Source organism: Hevea brasiliensis, chromosome 16 (assembly GCF_030052815.1).
Source record: "Hevea brasiliensis isolate MT/VB/25A 57/8 chromosome 16, ASM3005281v1, whole genome shotgun sequence".
NCBI lineage: Eukaryota > Viridiplantae > Streptophyta > Magnoliopsida > Malpighiales > Euphorbiaceae > Hevea > Hevea brasiliensis.
In genome coordinates, this window is record NC_079508.1 from 52,821,459 (window position 1) to 52,848,309 (window position 26,851).

The following is a 26,851-nucleotide window of genomic DNA, read 5'->3' on the forward strand; positions in this document are numbered from 1 at the left end:
GATAGACTTTACTTGTGATCACTTGGAATGCTTTTCTAATCTTTGACAATGTTGTATTTAAATTTTTTAAAGATTTTTTTTACAGTGATATCAGTAAAAAGGCATAATTCATATCGCTTTGAACAAGAAAATGTGAGAGCCTGGGTAGTCCTCGGGCTAGTAGCTGTAAATAAAGTCCACAGTCAACACCAAAATCAAACCTTGCCCTCCTTTTGTTTTTCATTGCTGTCTTGGCATTGGTGGCTTTTTCTTTTCTTCCCTTCAATTACTTCTCTATTTTATTTAATGATTTATCTGTTATAAATGTCCCTTCCTTGCTCATTTTCTTATGCTTGCATCCACATCCCCTACTATATAGAAACATAATTAAAACTAAAACTTGAATGCTTACAAAAATTCAACTAAGTCCTTAAGAATAGCCACTCAAATTCATAGTAGTTCACCTTTTCTTTTCATCATCTCCTTCTAATTTTTGGTTTTATTGTGCTAGCACATACTAATCCTATCATAAAAGCAGACATGCAACCCAAAGGAACTAGCAAACACCATGATGATCTCAATACAAGAGATGACGATGGGAAAGGACTGATCTGCTTCAATGCCATTAACTGAAACTGGAATTCTTTCCTTGACCATATTTTTCAAATGCTATTGCTAAATGCAAATCTTAAAATACATCCATTCAAGAGTATACCTGGAGTAGAGGCCCCAAAAGTCGGACAAAACTAGAAGGCCCATCAAGTATGGCAGTTGTAGCAACGAAAACACCTCCAGGTCTCAGAACTCAACTTATTTCAGATACTATAAAACCGAAGATAACAAGTCAGGAGACCTGCTAGCAAAGTGAGGAATTGGGATCTTGGAAAGCACACTAGCGACAGATAAAGTAGACAGTCTACAACTTCAGAGGTGCTAGACAATAGACATGCATTATCTCAAAATCTAGAGTTTGAATTCATATCTTGCACATATTTAAGGCTTTATCCACAATATGAATGCCGAAATCAAATCTGGAAACTTCATCAATTTTGTGAGTCATATCTTCTTTTCTGTTCTTTTTTGCGAAGCACTTAACTATATCCCTTAACATATGGAATCCCGTATGTGCCAGAGTCTAGTCAATTTCATTTGCCATAGGTGCTTACTAAAGTTGATAAGAAAAATTGTCATGTTTCTGGTATATTGATAGAAAAACACTCCACAAAAAAATGAGGAAGCCTGCATTCAAACTAGGGGTGAAGAGATGCATATGTGCAGCATAAAGGGTATCTTAAGATTTTGCCAGCTGAAATGATCTATTAACTTGTCAAGAGATATTGAATCAAAGAAAGATTTTGCCAGCTGAAATCATCTATTAACTTGTCAAGAGATATTGAAGCAAAGAATCTATCTTTCCATGGAATCCAGACAAAATGAACTCTAAAGAAATAAAGGGACAATAAAAGTTGTATTTGGGAAAGAAGAGTATTAAGTAAAGAAGTCAAATAAATAACCATGATTCATCACATCAAGTTCTTGAAAATGTTTGTCACTTTGAAAACTCATAAAGCAAATAACAACAACAATAGAGAGAAAATAAGAAATTTCAGAAGAGATGTCTATCAAAGCTTTCACCAGAGTTCATGAAGCTAAATATGATGGCCAGAAGTAAGGCCAAGCAGTGACATACGCAGAAATTCAATTGAGAAGGGTCCAATTAAAATATGTGATTTATAAAATAACATACATGAAATAAATATAAATAGACAATAGAATTTCTTACAAAAAGATAATAAATCGTTAGAAACAGGGGTCACTGCAGCAAGTTGTCGTGATAAATCTTTAAACAAAGCTTTTAAATCCTCAAACAACAGATGGGATGAGATGAGATGGTGAACCAACACAATTTTCTCAGAGCAAAGAAAACCTTAGTAAATGCAAATATTTACTAAAATATTTCAGCACAAAAGAAAACATGTTACTAACAATTAATATATGTGCTTAAGAAATCAAAAGGAGCTCAGCCTATAAATCAACAAAGTGTAACTTGTGCCTCAGAAAATTACAAAAATAATTTATCATCTATAATTAAATTCAATATCTCATGGAAAACCATTTGATTGCATAGCTAAATAAACAATTAAGTATATAATAATTCAATAACCAAAACTAACATCATGTCATTAAAAAAAATCCATTACAAATATGCCACTAATAACAGTTTTTAAAAAATTCAGCATGATAGATAATAAATGAAACTTAATTATGCTAAAAAAATTGAATATGTTAAGTTGAGAAATATAAAGTAAATCTCCCAAAAAAATAGGGCGATTCTGTGATCCGTAAAGATCAAGCACAAAATGTAATTAATCTTCAACAAAGATCAAATTGCACCTACAATACGGGATTTATGGTAAATTTTGGGATTTAACAGATATGAAGGTAAGGAAAGGGACATGATGCACCAACACCATGGGTCTTGTTCAAAGCTTAAAATAATTATCAAAAAACAGAGCTTCCATGCATTTCACCAAATACCCATCCCTAATAAAGCAAACAGCTTTGTTTCCATGGAAAATCCACCAATGCAATTCAAATACACAAACTGAAAGAAAACCCATACATATTGGAGGAAGAAAATGTAACTAGAGAGAAGAGGAGAGGCAAATATTGGCAGTCGGCTGATTTTTTGGCAAGAGAATTCTGCTCACTTCTGCTGGTGGAGAAAATAAATTTTAGGGCTTAGTGAAATTACTAAAATATCCCTGAAGATTTTTGAAATTCCAGGGGGCCCAGTGCCCCCCTTGGCTCTATACTAGGTCCGTCTCTGAGGTCAAAATAAGACAATTTGTGGAATATATAGGTACAAGTTTTCCTAAAAAAGGGAACTATATATAACGATATCAAAAGTGTGAAACATGAATTTATGGAATAGTTACTCCAAGTTTTCATAATTAAGGAGACAAATATAATGAGATGGATTCAAAAGAGTGAAGCACGAGCTTCATCAAAGCCGGATGCTTTGAGGTGTAAACCTTTTGCTTTCCTTGCTAAGGTGTGAACTTACCTTCCTCTCAAAATAACAGTAACTAATTGCCTGTGTTCTGTGCCAGTAATGAAGGGATCTCAAGCAAATAGAACAACTAGCTTAAAATAACCAAGCAAGAGAAAAGCTTACAGCTGCTGATGGCAAAGCCAACAGCGTATAGCAGCGCCAGCATCAACAAAGCCAGAAAGAAAAGGTAGTCCAGAGATATCAGCTCCGACAAATATTAGATTGCTAAAGGCATAATACTCAATCATAAATAAAACCCTAAATTATAAAATTTAAAAAGCAGAAAAGAAATTCCACATATAGTGTAACTAATAAAATTTATAAGTTTGACCACCTATCTAGATTAGTCAAAATAATCAAATAAATAAAATGCATTTAAATTAAAAGATTTGATTCATACTCTTTGAGAAAGTTTTCCTCCAGCTTGATGAATTCATAGCACTGCTGTAGCATGTTTTCTGAGTAGTCCAGAGCAACATCAAGAGAAAACAACCCACCCTTGGCAAAAAGTCTTGAATATAATCCACTACAGCAACTAGCATCAATAATATTTCCACCTAAAACAGGCTTCAGGTAATCCTCTATTAATTCAAACTGCATTACAAAACCCTATTTCTTTAGTGGCTTTATGATACAAGGGGAATAGGAAAAGGTATGGGCATGGATTGGTAAAATCTAGTTAATGTCAATAAAATTTGTTAAATGACATTAATGATTATAAGATAGATATTACATATGTTAGCATTTCAAAACGCTCATTGTGTATTAGGCAATGTCAAAAGGAGTCTGTTTGCTTTTCTGTGCACAGATAGCTAGGCCATTTATTCATTCCACAAAAAGACACTTGACATGAGCGATGAGAGTTTCATTGAGTATTGTCATGCTTTTCTTAAAGATGAAATCTTCCTTCATCTATTAAATAAACAAAACATCTATTATCTCCAAAATATTCACGTGAACATGTACATAATTATAGATTATGACTGTGACATTATGCTTCGCACTACCAGAAGTATAATTCATTCATAAACCTACAACTTCAACCCCTTGATGCTTACACGAACACTAGTTTATATCAGCAATATGTATGATATGTGCACACATACACACACAGGGAGCAGGTGAGAGAGAGAGGTTGTAGAAGACAGCCATTGAAAGAAATCTATTAATGGAAAACAAAATTGCTTAAGTAACTTTCAATAAAGAAACTGTCCTATCACTTATTTTTCCAGGCCAGAGAAACCACCCCATATGAAATTTTGACGCCAACCCCTCTCATAGAGAAATGAGATAAATGGATGCCTGATTCAAGAAGTTATTAAAATGTGATAAGGAAAAAAAAACATTTGATGTGGTATTCAGTAGTTTTATATTGATTGTACATGACAGTGCCAAATACATTAGCAGTGACCTAAAGAAATCAAGAATAACAACAACTACATTACATAATAGCCATCATTTACAGGTTTTTGGGGGATAGCGTCATTGATACCTCTTTTAAACAACAAATATATATATATATATACACACACACACAAATAACGGGCAACGGCTGTTACCGGCCGTTACTTAATGGGTAACAAGCATTACCCACGTGGACATATAGGACATTACTCATCAGACGTTTTCCATCTATTTCTCTCAAATTTCCCATCTTCACAAAATCTTTATTTCTTGAACTAAGATATCAAATAGTAAAGGTTCATTTGAAGTGAATAAGAGCAATTAATCTACACTTTTACATCCATATTCTCCCAACCCATTCAGGATACTACTACAGTGAACCATACTCCATATGCCCATCCAATATCCTCGTTATTTTATTATAAATTAATTAATACTAATCATGTCTAAATATGATGGATTTAAAGTCTTTATTTGATATATTTATACTTGTTATTTAGTTATATATCTTAGTTTTAATTATATCTCTAAATATCTATTCATCATGAACTTTGCAAATTTTTCAAAAAAATTTGCATAGCAATAAGCCATTTCAGTTATGTTGTATCTAAGCCAAGAGAAATCATAGCATTCCAAGTTCCACGTTGTATCTAAGCTGCAGAATGAAAGAAATTTCTCACACAAAATCAAATGGCAAGACGTGTCACCACAGAAATAGGTTCCTAGTTACATTCAAAATTTTCCACACCCATGGTTGCACTAACTACATTTGCTGAACTTAATCCATATTCAAGAGTTGCAATCAGAGTTTCCTATAATGGCATGTGTAAATCAGATTAACTATTCACACCCAATCCGCGATTCATTAGGTGACCACACCCCAAAATATCAGTTCTAATCACTGTATTTGGCTGCTGCATTAAGATCAGAAATTAGATTACTTCATTAGTTCACCTTTTCTTCCACTTGACAAATTAGACGGTTCAAAAAGATTGCAGCCATATATGCCATGAATAGCTAGACTTTGAAAAGATAAAGGAAAAACAAAAGGACAATTAGGACTGTAAACTATAACGTCCTCCCCAATCAGGGTACTAGAAACCATTATAGTTGCCAATGCAGATACCAATTCCACCATATGGATCTATTCACATCTAATCTCAATGCGAATGTGTATGAACGCTGTCTAAGCCATAAAACAATCCCAATGGATAGCATTTCCGCACCTGAAAAATTCAGTAGCCAAGGGCATAGAATCGTCATATTTATGGACCCATTAGCAACAATCAATCAAGATGTTTTTCCTTCCGAGAGCAACTGTTCTTACAACGCCCGCACTGCAAACTAGACCCAGCAGAATCTGTGCAAAAAATCCATGCATTAAAACAATGAAACCTCAACTAAACCAAAATCATTATTCACTTAATGTGATATAACTTACACGGACAATACGCCATCACCTATCAATAACCTTTTTTTCAACCACCACAGGATCCTAAACAAAACATATCAAAACCAAATAACCACTTCAGCCGCACCGACATTAGCAACCAAGCAGGCAAAACGATAAGCGAAAAGAAAAGCAAACTGCTGGCTTGGTTTTGACGAAGGCAGTAGATGAAGATCGAACTTTTGGCGCGAATCTCCTGTGTTTGATGATCGGTGTATAGTACGTGTTGAACAAGAAGCACATAGTATTGGTGAGTTGACTCGGGACAGACACGTGGGAGAGAACGGTCATAATTGCGGTCGCCATAGCTAAGCTTCTCCCTCTGGGCAGAGAATGTTGGTTTATTTGAAGACGTTACCTGAAAAATGAGCAATGCGCTTGTTTCTTTGCGCGGGTGTGTGCCGGCTAATGGGATTCGGGGCTGGGATTGGGCCTAGGGCTGGACTTGTCTCTTTACTATAACCCTGTAATGGGCCTTCTGGCCCAATTTGGTAGGTTTTTTAACAGGTCATTTTTTTATTATAAAATATAAATAATAATGTAATTTTAAAAAATGAATGATAATTAAATTAAAATAACAATGTAATCCAAAATTTCAAATCTCACCCTTTTGAGGAAGTACATATCTAATTTTTTTGCTACAAGTGAAATTAAATATCAATTTGATAATGATGAGTCTAGGCATGATATCTCTCTTGATTCTAAATCTAAATCTTAAAATAATAAGAAGTTAAAGAAATTTTGTATTTTTAATCATACCATTTTTTATGATTTATATGTGTCAAATTCATATTAAACAATTTTGATATATTTTTTTTTAAATATGTATTTCTAGTATGTATTAACAAATTAATAAAATCTAAAAACTATTTAATGATAAAAGTGAATGTAAATGGTAACAATTAATTCCTAAAGAAAAATAGGTTGGACAAAAGTTAAAGAAATTATTTTCATGATTAGTTATTAAGTTATCATGTTTGTTAATTTGTTGGCTTCAAAAAAAATGCTTGTTAATTTATTGACAATTTGACAGAATATTTTTTTTAACTCAAAATATTTGTTGATTGATGCTTTTAAGTGGACATAAATGAAAAACATTTTATAATATGTTTCTAAATTAATTTTTATTATTATTAATCAATTTCTTTTTTTATATGACTGCCATTTCTTATATAAATGAAATAAATAATTCAATACAAACATATCAAAGCTTGGGCAAATGGTCAGCAACCGGAAAGATTCTGTTTTCTATATAATATTCTTTAACAATTAATGGTAAAATGCAGTTCAACAAGTTTGTCTAGCTCAGTCGGTAGAGCGCAAGGCTCTTAGCCTTGTCGTTTGTAGGTTCGAGCTCCACGGTGGGCGTTTTATATATGTATATTTTATATATGTATATTTTGTTCACACTTGATTAGAGTACAGATTGAGATAAAGTCCTTTTTTCAGAAAAAAAAAATAGAAGATTTTATTCATATAATAAGAGTATATTTATGCAATCAGAGTGCAGGTTGGAATAATTTTTTTTAATAAAAAAATAGAAATATTTTATTCTTACAATTATAGTATATATGGGGATAAACCCATAAGATAAGAAATATTAATTTGCTCAAATATCTATACTCCTCAGCAAAGTTGAAAGAAAAAAAAAAAAAAAAAGAATACCCTTTGAAAGCTTTTAGTGAATAAAAATACAGATTTTTACATTTATTTTTACATAAATACATATTGTAGTCAGGTGATAATCGCATAAACTATAGGTTGGTCCAAATGTTTTCTAACATCTGTAAACTAGTGACATCATAAAAGTTACCTTTATATTTATGGTTACTTGAGAATCATCTTGTCTATTAAGTAGGCTAATGCAAAAGATCTTTAAGAAACTATAAGAAAAATTCTTCTTCCAAGCTAAGAGATCCTACTGAGAGGATATGAACAAAAGCTATAGTAGACTAAAATCTCCGCCAAATGGAACAAAAGATAACTAAATCCATGAAAAAATCCATGAATTTGAAAGAACTACTCCTATTAACTAAAAAAATGGCTCATAAATAAATAAATAGAGAGATAAAGGCCCACTGCCGATCAAAGAAAAAGGCCTACAGCAACCCTTAAAACCTAAGAGAATGGGAGCTCGTTGAGAGAAAAAGAGGGAATGACGCATAGTGATGAAGCTTTATTATTTACAATAAATACATGAATTCCACCTTTATATAAATAAAAAAAATATTTAAAAAAATATTATTTTTTAATATTGGTGTATATTATAGTTTTTCATATCGGTTAATATGAACCTTTGTAGTTGTACGAAAGTGGATAAATTCTCTCTCTAATAGAGAGAGAATTTCAGGATAAATTTTAACAATTGTCCCTAAACTTATATAGTTGTAACACTATGGTCCTTGAACTTTAAAATGTAACATAAAATTTGACTTTTAATTACTGATTTTTTAATTAGAAATTAACGTGAACAGCTCCTGCATGACACTTAGTCAATATTTATCTCTCTTCTCTTATGCAAAGTATAAAATTATTCTATTTACATGTGAAAAATTATTCTTTTTACAGAGAGAAGAATGATTCAATTTACACATAACTTGAGAGATAAAAGAAAAATACTGACTAAACTCCATGCTGAAATTGTTCAGATCAGTGTCTAACTAAAAAATTGGTAATTAAAGGTTAGAGAAATTTTACTGTACAAAATTTAAAAATTGATGGAGTTTTATGTTACATTTTTTAGTTAAGGGACTGTAATATTATAATTAAACAAGTTCAGGAACAATTGTCAAAATTTATCCGAGAATTTCTCTCATTTTGCTTGTTCTTTCTAAGGTACTCAGGCTCGTTTTCGTTTTGCAGTTAAGCGGTCTCCCCTACTCCACTGGGTAAGGAGGACTTCCTTCCCCTATCGAGGAAGTGGATTGTGCTCCTTACTTCTGAGTGGAATTTGTGCATAAATGATCTTGTGTGTGATTTTGTGGTGGATCTGGTACTCATTAGAGAGGGTTTATATTGATCTGCCTTTACGTGTGTTTGCCTGGTTTCGTCTTTAGGTGTTATACGTAGGATCATGGGACTTTTCAGCGAGGATTTTTGCTGTCTTAGAACCAAAATTATGACTTGGATGGACGAGTTGAAAAAATTTTAATAGGCGTGGTACCTCTCGATGTTGTTTCTCAGTGTCTCTCTCCATGACACCCAGTCTTTTAACAGCCATGTGAGCTAAGAGAGGTCTGCCTTGTTCAGAGTCACTTTGTTCAAATCATGCTTTCAGCCAAGGTTTTTTGTGCTCTCGATGCTCTTGGGGTCCTTCTCGGCAAACTAAACTTCTTGAAAGAGTTTTTGAACGGAATCGCTTGATAAGTCGGCATTGGCATTTGATTTCCTTATGCTTCATCCGTTTGCTTCGTCTTCCCTCGTAAGTACATAGCAGAATTGGTTCTTATCTTAACGTACATCTTTCCCCTTTCTTTCTACATTAATTTTTCGTATTTCTGCTTTCTACAGAGCAATTTCTAAATATCGTAATATATACATAAAGAAACGATTACAATATAGAGCTTTAACATTTCCTATTTATTTATTTGTAATATTTCAATATATTACTTAAATAATGGAAAATTTTAAGAAACGGACGTACTTATATTTGATTAAAAAAAAAAAAAGAAAGATTGAGTGAGGAGAGTAAGCAATCATTAACTCATTTGCTCAAATCACAATTTTTGACAACATATATTAAATCAACCAACAACTTATATTAAAATAAATTAACGATATGTACTGGGGCTGGTGATTAATTAAAATTAAATTACAGGTCCCAATCCTTAAAAGGGCAATGAATGTGGCAGTCTTTTTCGTGTGAAAAATATCATCTTTCAAAATTTTGTCAAAATTGCGACTTGAATATTTATTGAAAATCAATTGCAATAAAAGATTTTGGATTCAATTATTTATTTTTATAATTGGATTGATACTAATTATATAAAAATAATATTACATTTTGTGGATGGGTGGTGATTGATTATTCATGTGAAAATTATAGTTTGATTAGAGCAACTAATTTATTTAAACATTATATTCATCATTGTCATTCCCTGCCGACACAGCTTATTGGCTTGAGGTTGAACTTTTTTAAATCCTTGAAATTGATAGTTAGTTGATGATGTTTATGTTTACTAAAATGACATTATTTCCTTAGCTTAGAATTAATATGTTGTGTTGATGTCATCATCCATTGCATAGCAATTAAGATTGATAAATAAATGATGTGTCTATGAAAAGTTTGAACTCATATGAAGATAAATATATTCATCGCTAAATTAAATTTTTATATATAAATTTATGCACTTTATGTATATATTTTAATTAATTTTACACATATTTTAATATAAATATTTAATACAACGATAATTAAATTTATTCTCATATGAATTCGAATTTATATTAAATACACTATAAATAAAAAAATTAAAATAAATATCCAACCATCATTAATTTATTTTTTAATGAATCATATCTACTCTACAAATTATAGCTTATATATAATGAATCAATTATGCATAAAACAAAGAATCTAATAATAACCTTAAGAAAGTAGATGCTATGGATTGTTTGAGTAATGAGGAATTGCCCATTTTTGTTTGTTGAGTGTGCCCAAGTTAGGTTTGCATTGGATAGCAATGTGGGACACATAATTATCCCAACACTATGTTTTGGGGTCCACTGTTATTTTCTATCATCCTCTTCCTTGGCAAACATCAAACCCATGTAAACCCTTTCTCTATTATCACTAACTTCACCCTACTCTTTTTATGGCTATGAGTTGACACCCGATAGTCTACCAAACTTATATAAAAATATGAAAATTAATTAAAATGTTTAAATTCCTATTGCATTTAAAATGTTTTCCTCAATAATAAATAAAAACATTTGAAAAGTAATTTTTTTTTCCTCTATATTTTTTAGCGACAAATTCAATAAAATAGTTTAAAGCAAAACAAATCTCTTAATTAATGAAGAAAGTTCACAGAACAGGGGACTTGATCAGTTCATTGGCATTGTTCCTTTTAGAGCAAAGATGAAAATTTGAAGAATTGATTGGGGGCCTGTAAGTAGTTTGTCTGGTTTCAAAGGACCTTTCCGTAATTAAATGCAAATACAATTTCAAAACGTTCAAATTCCCCTATTGGGAGGCTGGACGCAACTTTGATATTTTGGGGGAATTTTTATTATCTTCCTGCCCAACGGAATACCTTTATCATGATTTCCATCAACCGCCTTATAAATTATACATACACATTCCATTTGGCGAAATTACCCCTTTTGCGATTTTAAGGCAAAATTTTAAAATACATCTGCAATAGTGTTTTATTTTTTTATAAAAATATAAATTATTTGTATAATATAAAAAATAAATTCTATATAATTATTAGTGAGGATGCATATATATATATATATATATATATATATATATATATATATATAAATGTTAAATATATATTTTAAAATAAATAAATTGAATTTTAATTCCTTCACAATATTTATAATTTATTCAGACCTATAAGCCTCTCCGAATTAAATGATAATAGGATCGAATTTAACTCGATTGATATAATGTGATGAGTTACCATTGATTCACGCAATAGGATTGATTGGGTTTGGCTAGTTCACCACGCCACAAATGAAATTTGGCATGTGCCCCACGAAAATGATTCAGTTTCAACTTTCAACTGGTGAAGGCAATGGGGGCATCTATGTCCACATTTTTTTTTTGTTTTGATTGCTCACATGGGGTTTGTGGTGTGGACTGTGGAGAAAGTGAGAAAAGATGCCTTTCTTCTTTCAGTGAAAAGGGGAAAAAAATCATCAATCAACTTGCAATTGGGTTCAATCCTCTAAAGCCTGAAATAGAAGAGATGGATCTTTGCAGCTTTTTGACTATTTTGGCAATTAGGTTCATTAAATTTATACTTTGGGAAAGAATGTAGAAGCTACCAGTTGCTAACACCTTCACGAGACCAACCAAAAAAATCCACTCACTTTCATGTTCACAACCTTACTCGGTACCTTGCATTGCAATAGGTGTTTGAATAAACATTCAAATCGTCTTTTTTTTTTTTAATAAAAAAATTAAGAGAATGAAGATTTAAATCTGAATATGTTATATATGTAATATTTATTTAGTCATCAAATCTAGTCAAATTTAATAAGTATAACAACTCTTTAAAATTTTGACAAGATTTAATGAAGTCTAAATAAAATTTTCAACCTAATTAATTTTTATCTTTAGTGTTTAAGCTGAATTGATCTTCTTTTTGATAAAAAATATACATATATATTTTTAATTTTTAATAAAAAATTACTTTTGTTTTTTTTTTTTATAAATAATAACAAATATAAAAATATCTAATTCGATGGAGAGCTTGAATCCAGAGCGAGAAGGGAGCAGAATGAATAAAAACAAATATAAAAATAATTCGATGGGCTATTGCAAGAGGATATATATGATATTTTTAATTATTTTTTTATTTAGTTAATTATTTTTTAAAATAAAAATGATTTTTATTTATTAATAATTATAAAATTACTGTTTTACATTTTTAACCAAAAAATGGAGACTATGAGAGTTTAAATAAAGAGGTCATAATTAATTGAATAGAAATTCATTTTCAATCTGATTAAATATTGATAAAAAAAATTTAAAAGGTGATTTGATAATATTTTTGAATTTTAGGGCTGATTCCCATGCAATCATATCTTTGCAATTTGATAAATATATTCATTGATTTTGTTTTGATACATCAATGTCACTAATTAAATTATATTTATCTTAAATAAAATTTTATTTTAAAAAATTGAAAAAAATAATATTAACAAAACTTTTCTGTTGAAAATGAGGGCAATACGGGCAACATAATTCTCAAGGGCATATTAGGAAATGGACATATAATCCTGCACCGGCTAAGCAAGTCAATGCTTATAAAAACCGTCATCTGGCAGTGATTATGGCGCACATGGTACGCACGAAAGACCTCACCGTCGGAGACAAAATAGTGGGCGCCTGGGCGGTACGAGATTCAAATTCAGCAGTGGAGGTGAGAGAGAGACCTGCCCCTGACGCCACGGGTATTTATATATTCCCTCATTTTCATTTCAATTCTTTGCTTTTAAAAGAGAGCAAGAGAAGTATCTACTAATAACATTTCCATACCACACACCTCTCCCAAAAGCAAACTCAGCTCTAAAAACGGAAACTTTTAGATCAGGACATTGCCACAGGCAAAGGACACCCTCGTCATTTCCCTAAGTTCCTCCCACTCTTCCTCCTCCGCCTGCAACTAGAGAGAGAAAGGCCGAGCGAAGCTAACTGGTTACTGTGCTTTTCAAGATGCTTGTATAGGAAGAGAAAGAGAAGGCAAACAAAACACCTTTGTTTCTTCATCTCTTGCTCTATTTATCCCTTTTATTTATATTTACTGTTCAAATCAACTTGCATTTCCTTGCTTGCTTGCTAAAACTAGATAGAGGTAAGACTACAAACCACTATTAAAGTAATAATGGAGAGGAGCACTCCGGTTCGGAAATCACACACTTCTACTGCAGATCTGCTCACTTGGTCTGAGAATCCGCCGGCTGATTCCCCCTCCGTTGGCTCCGCTCCTCGCTCTGCTGCCCGCTCTCACCAGGTAATTTCACTTTCAGCTTTTTTTTTTTTGGCGATTTATTGCTGAATCTTAGCTGATTAATTGTTTGATTGATGAAATTTTTAGCCGTCCGATGGGATCAGTAAGGTAGTGTTTGGAGGTCAAGTTACGGATGAGGAGTTTGAGAGCTTAAACAAAAGGTAAGATCTCTAATCTGCTTCTGTTTTTTCAGATACATTTTTTGGGCGAGTGTTATTTTTTTGGGTGGTAATTAATGCGAAAATTAGTAGACATGGAACTGATTTGTTTTCTTGTGGAACCTTTTCTTGTCTGTATATTTTCTTCACGGTTTTCACTGATTGTTTGTGCCACCTTTCTCTGTTTGTCATTTATTACGATTTGGAGATTTTTCCCTTAGCTGACATTTGACTGCAAATCGACATGCTTGTATAATTTTTTTGCACCTAATTTATAGCTTCATCTCTCTTTCTCTTCTAGTTTAATTTCATTCTACACTTGAATGAATCTCCTCATTTGATTCGTAGATTTGTGAAATTATTCATTCCCGTTCTCTCAATTGTACACCTGCTATTTTACTTGAATAAAGATTTTTCTGATATTCTCAAATAAGAGAATTATCAGCATTGGCTGGTTTTTGCATCTTATGTCGCCTGTTAAACGTTTTCAGCATTTTGTGTAAAAATTTGCGTATGGATTTCTTAAACAAAACGTTTTCGCCAAATATCTCTAATTCCAATGATTAAAACTTGAGATTTCATATGTTGCCGCAACAAAAGAAATTCTTCACAATCTTAACATCAGTCGCAGAGCATGATCTTATCAAATGCCAAGGAAGATTTATGCTGGAATTGGGATTTGTAACTTCTTGAATCCAAGGATCGCTCGCTTGGAAATTTTCCGCTAGTTGTTGATGGAATCAATAATTCTGTACAGGCTAGATATTCATTGAACATTTTATGTGGCTTAAAACTTTAATTTTTAGACTAGTTTCAGTCACAAACAACGTGGGGTGATGAAATTCAAAAAATATATATTTACTATGTTTTTCTTCTCATTTTTGTAGTAAGTCGCTTTTAGTGGGAAAATTTTGGGTCTGCCACTCATGGGCATTTTTGACTGTCGACTAGAAGTCAATATTTCTTATTTTCATACATTTTTATTTTTAAATTACTTGTGCCTGTATCCTACTTAAGGTGCAATATATTCTGTGCTGTCTTTCAACCACAGATATCATCTGTTAGCTTCTTTAACTGTGCTTAAAGCATTTGTTATGATTTAGAACATGATAATCCAAGAGTTGCTATCTATTATTGTTGCCTAGGGAGTAGGATAAAATTCTGGTTCTGACTTTTATGTTCATTTTATATTTTGGAAATGATGAAATTTCAGTTTTTCGAAGTTATCTTTCGCTCCCCCCTCTCTCTCTCCACCTAAGGCTCTGTTTGGGTGGGGGTGAGGAAAGGGTAAATAAGGGTAACGAGGGGTAAGTAATTATTATACCCCTGTTTGGAAAGGGGTGAGCTGGTGAAGGGTAAGGGTAAGTAAGGGTAAGGTTTACCCTCCCTTACCCTTCAAATCTCAATTTTTCTTACACCCAAAATTGGGGTGTAAGCAGGGGGAGTTGACTGATGAAAATTATTTTATTTTTTATTTTCCTATTATATCCTTAATTTTTTTATTAAAAATCCAATTATACCTATTAAAAATAAACCTAGCTTACCACTATAAATAAATGTCTTCTCTTTGTGGCTGTATCTAATTTCTTCGCTCTCTCTCGTGAATTTTGAATTCTTAAAATGTTAGTTTTATCTTTTTATTTAATTTTAATTATTAAATCATTTGTTTTTTTTCAATAGTTTGCTATAATTATAATGTTCTAATTATCAATTTTTTTTTCTAAATAATTCATTTTTTATTCAATCCTTATTGTGCCGATAATAATATCCATTTTTGGTAGACTATTTTGAGATTTATAGACATTAGTTAAGTCATATATCTATTTTCGTTAAGTGTGCTAGTTATCTTTTGAGTAGTATCTCTTTTATTATACCAATGATAATACATACTGTTAGTAGACTATTTTGAGATTTTATGGACATTAATTAAGCTATATATCTAGTTTGCTAATTTTTTTGACCTTTTGTCCCTTTGAGGTTGTAAGGATTCTTTTCGTCACACCCTATGATATGGATTCAAAATTAATTCGCTTTATTTTTACTTTTAAGTTATCAAGTAATATAAAATCTTTCTATTGTTATTGATAGTAATTCTAAGTGTTTCTCCTCTAATTTTAGCGGTTAAATTTCTTTCATATATATATATATATATATATATATATATATATATATATATATATATATTCATGAAGTGAAAGATAAATTCCTTTCATACTGTTAAATTTTAATCTCACCCATTAAAAAAGTCCAGGTATAAAATGATTAATTGATACCATTCAAGGTTATTAATAAATAAAAAATTACAAAAGTTTGTTTTATAACAATAATATTTTACCTACCTTTTAAAAAAATAAAATATTTTAAAAGATGCAAAATGACATTTGTATTACTTTATATATATCTAAGTTGAATGTTGAAATAGTATATGTCATGGTCTAATATAAAAAGACAATAAAAAATATAAATTATAAGCCACTAAACTAAAAATAAAAGGCCTTAATTTGCATATTAAAAAAAATAAAGAATAAATTTTATCTAATAGAAAAGGGTATTTTTATAATTTTAATAATTATTTACCCTTCTTTCACCTCTTTCCAAACATAAAGAATAAGCATTACCTCTCCTTACCTTTCCATTAATTCACCTCTTTCCAAACATGAGATTTTTTTTATTGTAACCCTTCTCACCCTTCTCCCTCCTTACCCTACCATTAATTATCCTTCCTCACCCCATTCAAACAGAACCTAAAGAGTAATGGAGATGTTCTAACCTGTTATGTCAAATACTTCTTATTAATACTGAAAAAATCTCAATTAATGCTAATACTGCAAAAATCTCAATTAATGGTAATACTGCAAAAATCTTCTTTAAGATATACACGGTAATTAACTTTTCCCATTTTGTACCTTGATGATGTTCAATATTTTGATATCTTTCCTCTTTCTCTCTCTCTCTTCTTCTTCTTCTTCTTCTTCTTCTTTTTTAATTTTAATTCAAAAAAGAAAATTTTCTTTAGTATAATTTTTCTGAATATATCTTTGCAATTTTCAGGAAACCTTGTTCAGGGTATAAAATGAAGGAGATGACTGGTAGTGGCATTTTTGCAGCCAATGGAGCAAATGATGCATCTGGTGATGCCAATCCCACACCAAATAACAAAACAGGACTACGTATGTACCAGGTAACTGTTACACTGTTTTGGACTTAAATCATGGAATATTTGTAAGCCAAACTAATGACTTGGCATGATGAACTGATTTTTCTGTATCTTTGCGTTCAAATTTGCCAGCAAGCACTTGCTGGAATCAGTCATATTTCATTTGGAGAAGAAGAGAGTGTTTCTCCCAAAAAACCTTCTACTTTGCCTGAGGTGGCAAAGCAACGGGAGCTAAGTGGGACCTTAGAAAGTGAGGCAGAGAGAGAGGCCAGGTTGAAGAAGCAGCTTTCTGATGCCAAGTGCAAGGAGCTCAGTGGACATGACATCTTTGCACCTCCTCCAGAAATTTTACCACGGCCAACAACAGTGCGAGCTTTGGCATTGAAAGAAAGCATTGAATTGGGAGAACCTGCTCCACGTGATGTATGCACTTCTGTCAAAGTTTCTAACTTGAGTTTGTATGATGTAAAAAAAAAAAAAAACACTTTTTTGCTCAGTGGACACAGACACAGGAAAGAAAAAAAAAAAAAAAATCTCATCCACTGGTAATTATCCTTAGTGTCCAACGGTTGGGAAAGGTTTAGTTCTCATTCTAGTAGGAAAAAGATCATCAGCAGATTGATGCTTTGTGAGTTACCCATACTTGGTGTTTCTAAATGGTTTACACATAATGAGATCCTAAGGATACTGTTGATAATGGGCTTTGTTCCCAAAAGAACATAGTTAGGATATGGGGATAAGTTGATGCCATAATGGAATCTTAAATTATAACTGGTCAAGAGGATGATACTGTAAAATGTGCCTTTTATTTTCTTTAGAATAAAGTTAGTAGATAGGCTTGTGTAAACAGATTATATTAGCCTTTTTTTATTGCAATGCACAAAAGTAGATGGCCTATAATTTTCTGCACTGTATAACTACCTGCCATAAACGTTATTTTTTTTTTTTAAATTTGTTATAAATAACATGCCTTCTATTGTTCTGTTTTCCATTCTTAATCCAAAATGGTCTCACTGGTTTTATAATTTGCTAAAATTTTAGCCTGCTGGAGGTCAGATGTCTGGTGAGCAACCTGTGATGAAGACAGCAAAGAAAATTTATGACAAGAAATTCAATGAGCTCTCGGGAAATGACATATTCAAGGGCGATGTTACTCCATCATCTGCTGAGAAACCTCTAAGTTTGGCAAAATTGCAAGAGATTAGCGGTAATGACATATTTGCTGATGGGAAGGTGGAGCATCGAGACTACTTAGGTGGTGTACGCAAACCCCCGGGCGGCGAGAGCAGCATTGCCTTGGTTTAACTTTTTAGGTCTAACTCTGTTATCTCCCATCACTGTGTCTGGTTTTATTTTATTGCTAGAGTGGGGATGTGGTATTATATTATTTGACCTTATATTGCGGGTTTTGGGATTATGTTTAGGCCTTAACATGTCATCCAGTGCTGTGGACTGTTCTAATTGGATTTTGTATGTCCATATTCTTGTGTATTCCAGTGCTTGTTTTGGCAAACTTCATTGGGCATTTTTTGTCGTTATATTGTTTGAATGCATAATTCTGGCCATCATGCTTGCATATTGCATATATCAGCACTGTATTTGCTCAACTTCGGTTATAAGCATGTGTAAGTATGTGTTATCAGTTACAAGACATGAACAGTTGTTTTATTGTTATTCTGTTATCCCAATTTCAGAGGTGTCCACTGACTAGGTTACTGTGTTTGTGGCATTCCTTAATTGCTTCTCAGCTGTTGTTGCATTTTAGATATTTTTTTTTTCAGGCTTTAGGAAGTTCGATGGCCATCTTTTTGGGTAATCCTGTGTAAAATTCGTGTATTGGAGATGTTGGGAGAAATTATTCAATGTCCTGGGCTCCTGGGCTCCTTGTAATTTCTAGTTCTGTTGGCAATTGACTAGACGTTGACCCTTCAAATGTGATTGCACCTTAGAACCCAAAAAATCTGATATGGCATCTGCTGCCCATTAAATGTGGACTAAACATTTTTTTTCGGAAAAAAAAAATACGTTACATTTCTGTTACTCCCAAACCCAAATTGCTTCTGAAATTTTGTGCGAATTTTGTTTGTTAAGCAAGGCAAGTTTCTGATTTCTCCGATAAAAACATTATTTGATACTTAATGGGTAAGGACTAAAGACTGAGGAGGATAGAGAATAAAAATTCATCTGACTCAGCTAGAATGTGACAAAAGAGAAAGTTATAGGGGTCCCTGTTGTTTTTCTCCGAAGAAGTTGTAGCTTGGGCAACAAGGAACATTTGCATTCATCGGTGCCATTAGTCGCTAATTTACTGTTTTATCTTAATTATCTTTTAATAAAGAAACGTTGTTGAATTAGAATTAGAATTCTGACACAGACACGAAACAAACAGGAGTAAATTTCACAAATTGTGTTTTAATTTCTTGTATTTTAATTTATAATATAAAATTTTTGAACATTAGTAAACAATAAAATTATAATAATTTATTTTTATCATTTTTTTTATTATCAATCCGATGTGACAAACATTAAAGCAAAAAATTTATTATTATTATTATCATTATTATTATTTTTCTCTTTTAATCATGTTCACTGTATCTCTTTGCCCTCTTATCCTCTCCTTGCTCTAGCTAAGTTTAGCCTTCATACTGAGTTAGCCTCGGTGACTCGCATTACATGCGGTAAAACGATTTGGTCCCTTTCGATTGACTGGTGAATGACTCGTCGAAAAAAAAAAAAATTGGGGGCATGGACGTTGATGTTAATGGATGAAGTGGCGGATAAAGTCACCCCCTGGCCAATTGCCAAAATGTTGAGTTTGTGTTGAACAAGAACATGAGAGAGTGCAAACTTTTTTTTTTTCATTTATTTAAGGTATTTATTTTAATTTATAAATTAGATTATTAATTTGTAAATTCTAAAAATAGGTTAATATATTTATTTATAATAATTTTTTTATTTATAAATTATACTTAAAAAAAAAATATTCTAACTTTTCATTTAGATATTTAGAAATTAATTTAATCAAGCATTTTATTATATTATTCTCATTTAATTTTAAAATTTCATTTGATATTATTTTTAGTCACTTATAATAAATATGATTATAAATTAATTTTTACTAAACATATCAATTTCTTATCAATCACTTATAAATATTTTAATTAAATATTTTAAATATAAATAAATAAATATTTTAATCAAACACGTTATTACTTAAAATTTTAAATATTTATAAATTTAAATTAATTTATAAATATAATTTATAAATTAACTTTTATAAATTATATTAAACACTCTTTTTACAATAACGACTGAAGTACAGTGAAGAGTGTACAATGAAAATTTGGCGAAAGGATAAAAAATGGACGGTAATAAAGGGATAGAGAAAGAATGGGATGGAGAGGAAGAGATCGTACGGAGAGAAAATTAATATTTCTTCTTTGATACTTACCATATTTGTTGGGTAACCGGGAAATTTATTGGTCTTGTAATCTATAAATTGATTATTTTTATGTACACTAAATTAAATATTTAAAATTTTACTTTATGAATTAAAATTTAAAAATAATTTTATAATTCAAAATTTAAAAACGACTAAATGATTTTGCTAAAATTTTAAATAAAAAACTAATATTTTCTCTCACACTAATAAAGAATATGAAGATAACTTCCAAAGGAAGGAGATAGAGAACTACTGAACCAACAACCAAGTCAACATCCAGGAGAAATCCAAGGTAATTCTGTTTTAACACAGATTCTGATAACTAACAGATAAAGAAAAGATTTTTTAAGTAAAAAATAAATTAATCAAATTTAATTAGTAATAAAATTTCTTTTTTTGTAAAAAGAAAATATTAAAAAAAGACCCAAGTAGTCACTACTCGCATACTCAGATCCTTTCTTTTCTCTGCGCTTTATTTCTCATATTGTGTGTGTATAGTGCCGACTCAGCTTCATCGCAATGGCGTGAGCGTGAACAGTCAGTAACAGACCGTACGGCGTCCACCTGACCTCCTTATTCCAAAACAGTCCTCAGAAAAGAATAACGAACCTCTCCCACCTATTCATATTTTGATATTCCAGTTTCTCTCATTCCCATTCGCATTTATCTCACAAAACCCAAATCCCAAAATTGATTCAAAAAATGCTACCTCAAATTCCTTTAACCAACCCAAATGGAATCATTATGGGAAAGGGAAATTTTTTTTGTCCTTTAATTGATTTCTGACGTGGGTTTTGGGTTTTCGAAACGGGTTTTCGTTGTTTTCTTCGATATCTTTGTACACTGATATATATATATATATATATTTTATATATGTTTGTATATTTTACGTTTCTTTGATGATGGGGAAACTGGCTGAGAGAGAGAAAAGGATTGTAGAGAACATATTGCGAGATGGAGACTTGTTGAATGATGTCCCTTATGTGCCATATTTTAGTCTTCTTCTTCAACAAAAGCCTCCTTTTAGCGGTTCTTCCGTAAGTAGAGTTTCTCTGCGATCACCAGAGCACTCTTCCTCTTCCAGTTCCTTCTCAAATGAGTTTTGTTCACCCGAGTGTGGTTCACCATATGTTGAGAGAGAAAAGAGGGTTGCAGAGAACGTGAAGAAAGATGGAGAATTGTTTAATGATATGCCATGTCTTAGTCTTATTCGTCAACAGAAGCTTCTTTCGAGTGGTTATTCTGCGAGTAGAGCTTCTCTGCAATCGCCAGAGTGCTCCCCTTCTTCGAGTTTATTCCCAAGTGGATTTTGCTCACCTGAGGATGGTTCACTGTATACTGCTCCTTTATCTGAGGAGGCCAAGTATCGCACTCGAGGTTCACATTACTGGAATGGACTGTGTTTGGATTCTAAATCACCTCATCATGATTCCTATGAGATCAATGGGAGGTCGTTTGATGAAATGGGCTTGTCTCAAAGTTTCTGCGGAATGAGTATTAGAGATGACCAAAATGGTGGTACAAAAATGAAGGGATTCAAGATGGACTCAGATGAATTTGGGTTTGGCTTTGACAATGGTTCTTTGGGTGGAAGTGTACAATACAATGTTAAAAAATATGGCTTATATGGGGGTTTCAACGATGGGGATTTTGATATTGAAGGTTTTCAATCCTCTCCTCATGGAGTTCCTTTGAGTTCTTATGATGATGCAAAACATGCATTCAATGGATTTCAGAGTGGATTTGGAAAGGATGCTTATGACTCAATAGGGTCTTCTTTTGCTTATAGTCAGCCTATTGATTTGTGTTCTGGCCATGGAAGGTATGATAATCAAAGTGATTATCTATTGGAGAATAGAAAGGAACAGGTAGGAAGTTGGAGTGATTGGGGGAATCAATCGCAGAACCAATCTATTACTTGGCCTTACCTTGATGATCCTCCTAGTTTCTCTTCGCATTATAAAATGGCTTCTAGTGGGGTCAGGGGTGTCATGGATTCTTCGGGTGCTCCTCAGTTGATGAATCCAATGTTGGATTTGGATGTTTATCATCCATTGTATAGAAGTTTGATGTTAAAAGAAAGGATCAGAGCAATCACAAACAATGGGTTTTCTCATTCTCTTATGTCTATGAAAGGTGCAGGGGGTGCTGAAGCCTTTAGCTGTGAGGACAGTTTCATAATTCAAGGAAAAGGTTTGAGTCATGTTAACAACAAAGGACGTGAACCCTTGATCAGTGACAAAAAGAATTCCTTCAATGAGACGTCTGTGGAAAACCTCCGTGGGAAAAACATTAAACCAGATAGTGCTATTTTTCATGGTGGAAGTTGGGAAAATGACCAAAGGCTAAACAGTGATAACCCATTGCCAATGGTTCCAAGTATTAATTCCTTAAGTGAGGTCCAGGGAAATATATACTTAATGGCACAGGATCAGAATGGTTGCAGGTGGTTACAGAGGATTTTTGATGAGGGAACAAGCGAAGATGTGCAAATAATATTTAATGAAATTATTGATCATGTTGTGACTCTTATGTTGAAGCCATTCGGCAACTATGTTATCCAGAAGTTATTGGATGTGTGCAATGAAGAACAAAGATTACAGATTGTGTTCATGGTGACCAAAGAACCAGGACAGCTTGTTGGGATTTGCTTGAACACATATGGGTAATTCCTTTATGCTTGATTGTTGCTCTTCAACTTTTACATTTTGATGTTAAATTGCTTGTCTTGATCATCTTTTAATGATTTCTGGCTACTGTGCTGCCAGCACACGAGCGGCACAGAAGTTGATTGAGACTCTCAAAACCAGGCAGCAGATTTTATTTGTGGTATCATCCCTAAAACCTGGCTTTCTTGATCTTGTCAAGGATCAAAATGGAAATCATGTGATACAGCGTTGCTTGCAATGCCTTAGCAATGAAGACAAGAAGGTAGTACTTTTCTCCTCTTTTTGTTGAACTGATGTCTCTTGAACTTGCATGTTGACTTGAAGGTTGTTCAAGTATGTATCATATGAACCTAAGACCTACTATTTGTCTTACCTCGAGGAAATTCCTTCTTGATCTTATGTTCCTTACAATTGGCATGCTCTTGAACCAACTTCAATCAGCAAAGCTGAATTCTGGTGATTACACCTAACATGTTAGCAACCTTAATCTTGCTTTGATAACTTAGGCCTTTGCTCTTTGGTCAAGTGAGGAAATAGATATCTTTGCTATAGAATATCCATTTTGCTATTGTTGCTTGTACATTTGAAAAATGCATCCAAAAAATTCAATTCAATGTTGTGATCTTTGGGATGATGCTCCAGATAGTTCAACTGTTATAACCTTGGTGACGACAACCCAGACATTTGAAGATAAACTAACAGTCATGCACAGGCACAAAGGGATGGAATGATTTTAATCTTTGGTTTGAAGTGTTGGTGTAGCCATAATTATGCATTTGTGCAGATACATAATGAATTGTTAATAGCAAGGTCCACATAATAACCATCTAGATGAAACTAGCCTTTGCATCACAACTAACAGCAAACCAGTAGAAGATGGTTTTCAATAAAAATCTACTTTTTCTGGAAAAGCCAACATGCATTTTTAGGCCCTAAGGTTATTCTGATAGATCCTCGAGGGAGAGAAGGTGTACAAAATGATTGTTGCTATTGGAAACTGTAATTTCCTGACATTTTAACTTGGATCAGAGTTGGCAGGTTGGAAATTTTATGACATTCAAACTTAGGATCAGGTATCTCCCAAAGTGATCCAATGTTTATCACTATTTAAGGCCAATAAAGCCAGGATACATTGCATATCCAGTCTGATGACGGATCAATTTGTTAATAACTTAATTGTAGAGGCATATATTAATGAAAACATGCAAAAAAGGATAGAATGATAGTGCTGGGATGAATAATATATTCACCAGACAAATTTTTAAATTGAAAAACGACAATTGGCAATATCATACATCACTAAAGTAGGTGAAATTTTACATAAATGACAACTTGTAATATGTAACCTGTTTGCATGTTAATTGTATAACAGGAGTGGATATGAATGTAGAGATATGCCTTCCTTCAAATTATCCTTCCAGGATCTGTAAAGAAGTTTTAAATCCTCTGTAATCTGTATATATTAGTTGTATGCTTTACATGGGATGTGTACTATACATCTGTCTTGAAGGATTCTTAGTCTTTGTTTCTGTTGTTCATGTTTTGCAGTTTATTTTTGATGCTGCTGCAAAGTTCTGTGTTGAGATTGCAACTCATCGACATGGATGCTGTGTTATTCAACGTTGTATTACACATTCCACTGGGAAACATCGAGACAAATTAATAACTGAAATTTCAAAAAATTCGATTCTTCTTGCTCAAGATCCTTTCGGGTATAGCATTAGAAATGTCTTAATTTCATAAAATTATTTACCTTTATCTGCACATCCAGTACAATCTGGTGGTTCTAAATAATATTTGAGATGCTCATTTCCTTTTCTTAAATTTACATTTTCTGTCAACATTAATATGTTTAATAGGCTAACTTTACAAAGGTGTTCCATTTCCAAACTAAAATATTTAAGCTACCTCGTCATTGCTATAGAGGAGAAGCAATTGCTTAATATCATGGGATATTCTATGTAGACTCATATTGAAGTTCATTTCTGTTGATCTGCTCATTGTATTGACCCTACTCTTCACGATCAATAGTATTTTTGTTAAAAGGTCATTATATATCAACTTTTTACCACACCCCCCCCCCCCCCCACTCTTCTGCTACAAATGAATATGTTCACCGTTTGCTAGTGTGCTTATTAATTGTTATGTTTAGATTTAGGTTATTCTTTTAACATTTTTGAATATATGATATAGGGATGAGATTAATTTGACAAATTGTTGATTTCATGAAGTTTTGAATATTATTTTCTAATTCTATAAATAATTTATTGTCAGGAATTGGGTCAAGTTTTGCAGAGTTTGAAACAATTTTAATGATTGGACAAGCTTGGTTGATGGAATTTTTATGTTTAAGAGATCTTCTCTTGCTTACTTATTTCCCCCTTGTAGTTCCAGGACTAGTATGTTCTCTGTGTCTATCTAAACCATCATGTCTCACGGACTGTGTCAAGTCTCATGGAAACTCTTTGTACATCCAACTGTCTCGGTGGATGTTTCCTGTCTGACAATTTCTCTCTTAAAGAACACAGTATTCTTAGGTTGATCATTTTCCTTATTATTTATCTGCATCGTTCATATCTTCTTAATTGTTTTTCGATCCATTTAATTCTTGTTTTATACTTCCTCCACAATCCTAGCGAGACAAACTTCTCTTTGCTGTAATCTTATGAGACAATAGATGCCTTGGACTTAATTAAAGTACTGATGAATATAATTGTTTCATTTTCATGTTATTGGCTACTGCTTTATTCATCTACTTATTTACATTTTGCATTACATACGATTTAATAACTGGACAACAATTTTACTGATATAAATGGTTTCTGTTAGTCATTATCTGGGATTTGTTCATCATAAAGCTCACCTATCTGAACCTTGTTTCCTTTTTATGTGACAGAAATTATGTTGTGCAATATATTATAGAGCAAAAGAGCCCATCTGCCATTGTCAATTTGCTTTCTCAATTTAAAAGGCACTATGTACACCTCTCCATGCAGAAATTTAGCAGTCATGTGGTTGAAAAGTGCCTTAAACATTTGAACGAGAGCAGAGAACAAATTGTTCGTGAATTGATCTCAGTGCCACGGTTTGAACAGCTATTGCAAGATCCATTTGCCAACTATGTCATTCAATCTGCCCTGGTAGTTACTAAGGTTTGGAAACTAGGACAACTAGCTCTTAATTGTTATTTTGTCAATATTATAAAATAATCTTTCTGACTCTCCCTCACCCTGCTGATTTTCTTCTTGAAAGGAGGGTCCTCTTCATTCTTTACTGGTTGATGCAGTTCGACCCCATGTGATTTTACGTACCAACCCATACAGTAAGAGAATTTTCTCAAGGAATCTTTTGAAGAAATGATGTAATACTGGTCTGCGGTAAGAAGTGTTGTTGTTATGTCAAAGTCACAACCTTGTTCACTACTAATAAATAATCTATCAAATGAGGGCCACTAGATGTAGAATGCATCAAAATTCGCTGCTGATATCCTGGTTAGAAATTTCTCAACTCTCTTTATCTGTCTGAAGAACAGAAATGGAATTTTTGTGATGCAGATACAAACTTGTATTATTTTGTTGTCTTGTAGTCTTGTTTATCTTACTTCAGATGTATTATATTTTGCTCGATCAGAAGCTCAAGTATCTGCTTCCAAGTTTTGTAATATGATACCAGGATATTTTCCTTGATCATGTCTCCCACTGTTTCTGAAGTTGAAAATGCACAGAAATTTGTCTGTCATTTTAGCATGGCGTAGCTTGGTTACATTTGAAAGAAAAAGCTGTTTTAAACTGTTGATGTTTCAAATCGAAATTGGGTGATTTTAAACCTTATGGATGGGTTCCTTCTTCTTCT

The 26,851-nt window shown here is 32.5% G+C and overlaps 2 protein-coding genes and 1 long non-coding RNA gene across 5 annotated transcripts; 2 read left to right on the top strand and 1 right to left on the bottom strand.

The window, feature by feature from the left end:
• Positions 1–353: 353 nt before the first annotated feature.
• Positions 354–6,233, bottom strand: LOC110634398 (uncharacterized). The gene is made up of 2 exons (XR_002490979.2): positions 5,880–6,233; positions 354–5,798 (listed from the first exon to the last, which is right to left on the bottom strand). It is a non-coding gene; the product is annotated as an uncharacterized LOC110634398 (long non-coding RNA).
• Positions 6,234–12,907: 6,674 nt separating this feature from the next.
• On the top strand, positions 12,908–18,401 carry LOC110634379 (uncharacterized). 2 transcript variants are annotated; one of them, XM_021783366.2, is made up of 6 exons: positions 12,908–13,016; positions 13,412–13,576; positions 13,661–13,734; positions 16,783–16,912; positions 17,021–17,311; positions 17,930–18,401. In XM_021783366.2, exons 2-6 carry the CDS (start codon positions 13,448–13,450, stop codon positions 18,191–18,193), a joined length of 888 nt encoding a protein of 295 aa, XP_021639058.2. In that variant the 5' UTR covers positions 12,908–13,016; positions 13,412–13,447; the 3' UTR covers positions 18,194–18,401. The 2 variants fall into 2 exon arrangements, with proteins under 2 accessions (XP_021639058.2, XP_021639053.2); XM_021783361.2 differs by having other exon boundaries at positions 12,937–13,305.
• A 2,355-nt stretch (positions 18,402–20,756) lies between these two features.
• Positions 20,757–26,849, top strand: LOC110634366 (putative pumilio homolog 7, chloroplastic). Of its 2 annotated transcripts, none has more exons than XM_021783344.2 (5): positions 20,757–22,995; positions 23,099–23,261; positions 24,548–24,711; positions 25,896–26,151; positions 26,255–26,849. In XM_021783344.2, exons 1-5 carry the CDS (start codon positions 21,230–21,232, stop codon positions 26,357–26,359), a joined length of 2,454 nt encoding a protein of 817 aa, XP_021639036.2. In that variant the 5' UTR covers positions 20,757–21,229; the 3' UTR covers positions 26,360–26,849. The 2 variants fall into 2 exon arrangements, with proteins under 2 accessions (XP_021639036.2, XP_021639032.2); XM_021783340.2 differs by having other exon boundaries at positions 20,759–22,995; positions 26,252–26,849.
• Positions 26,850–26,851: the final 2 nt, after the last annotated feature.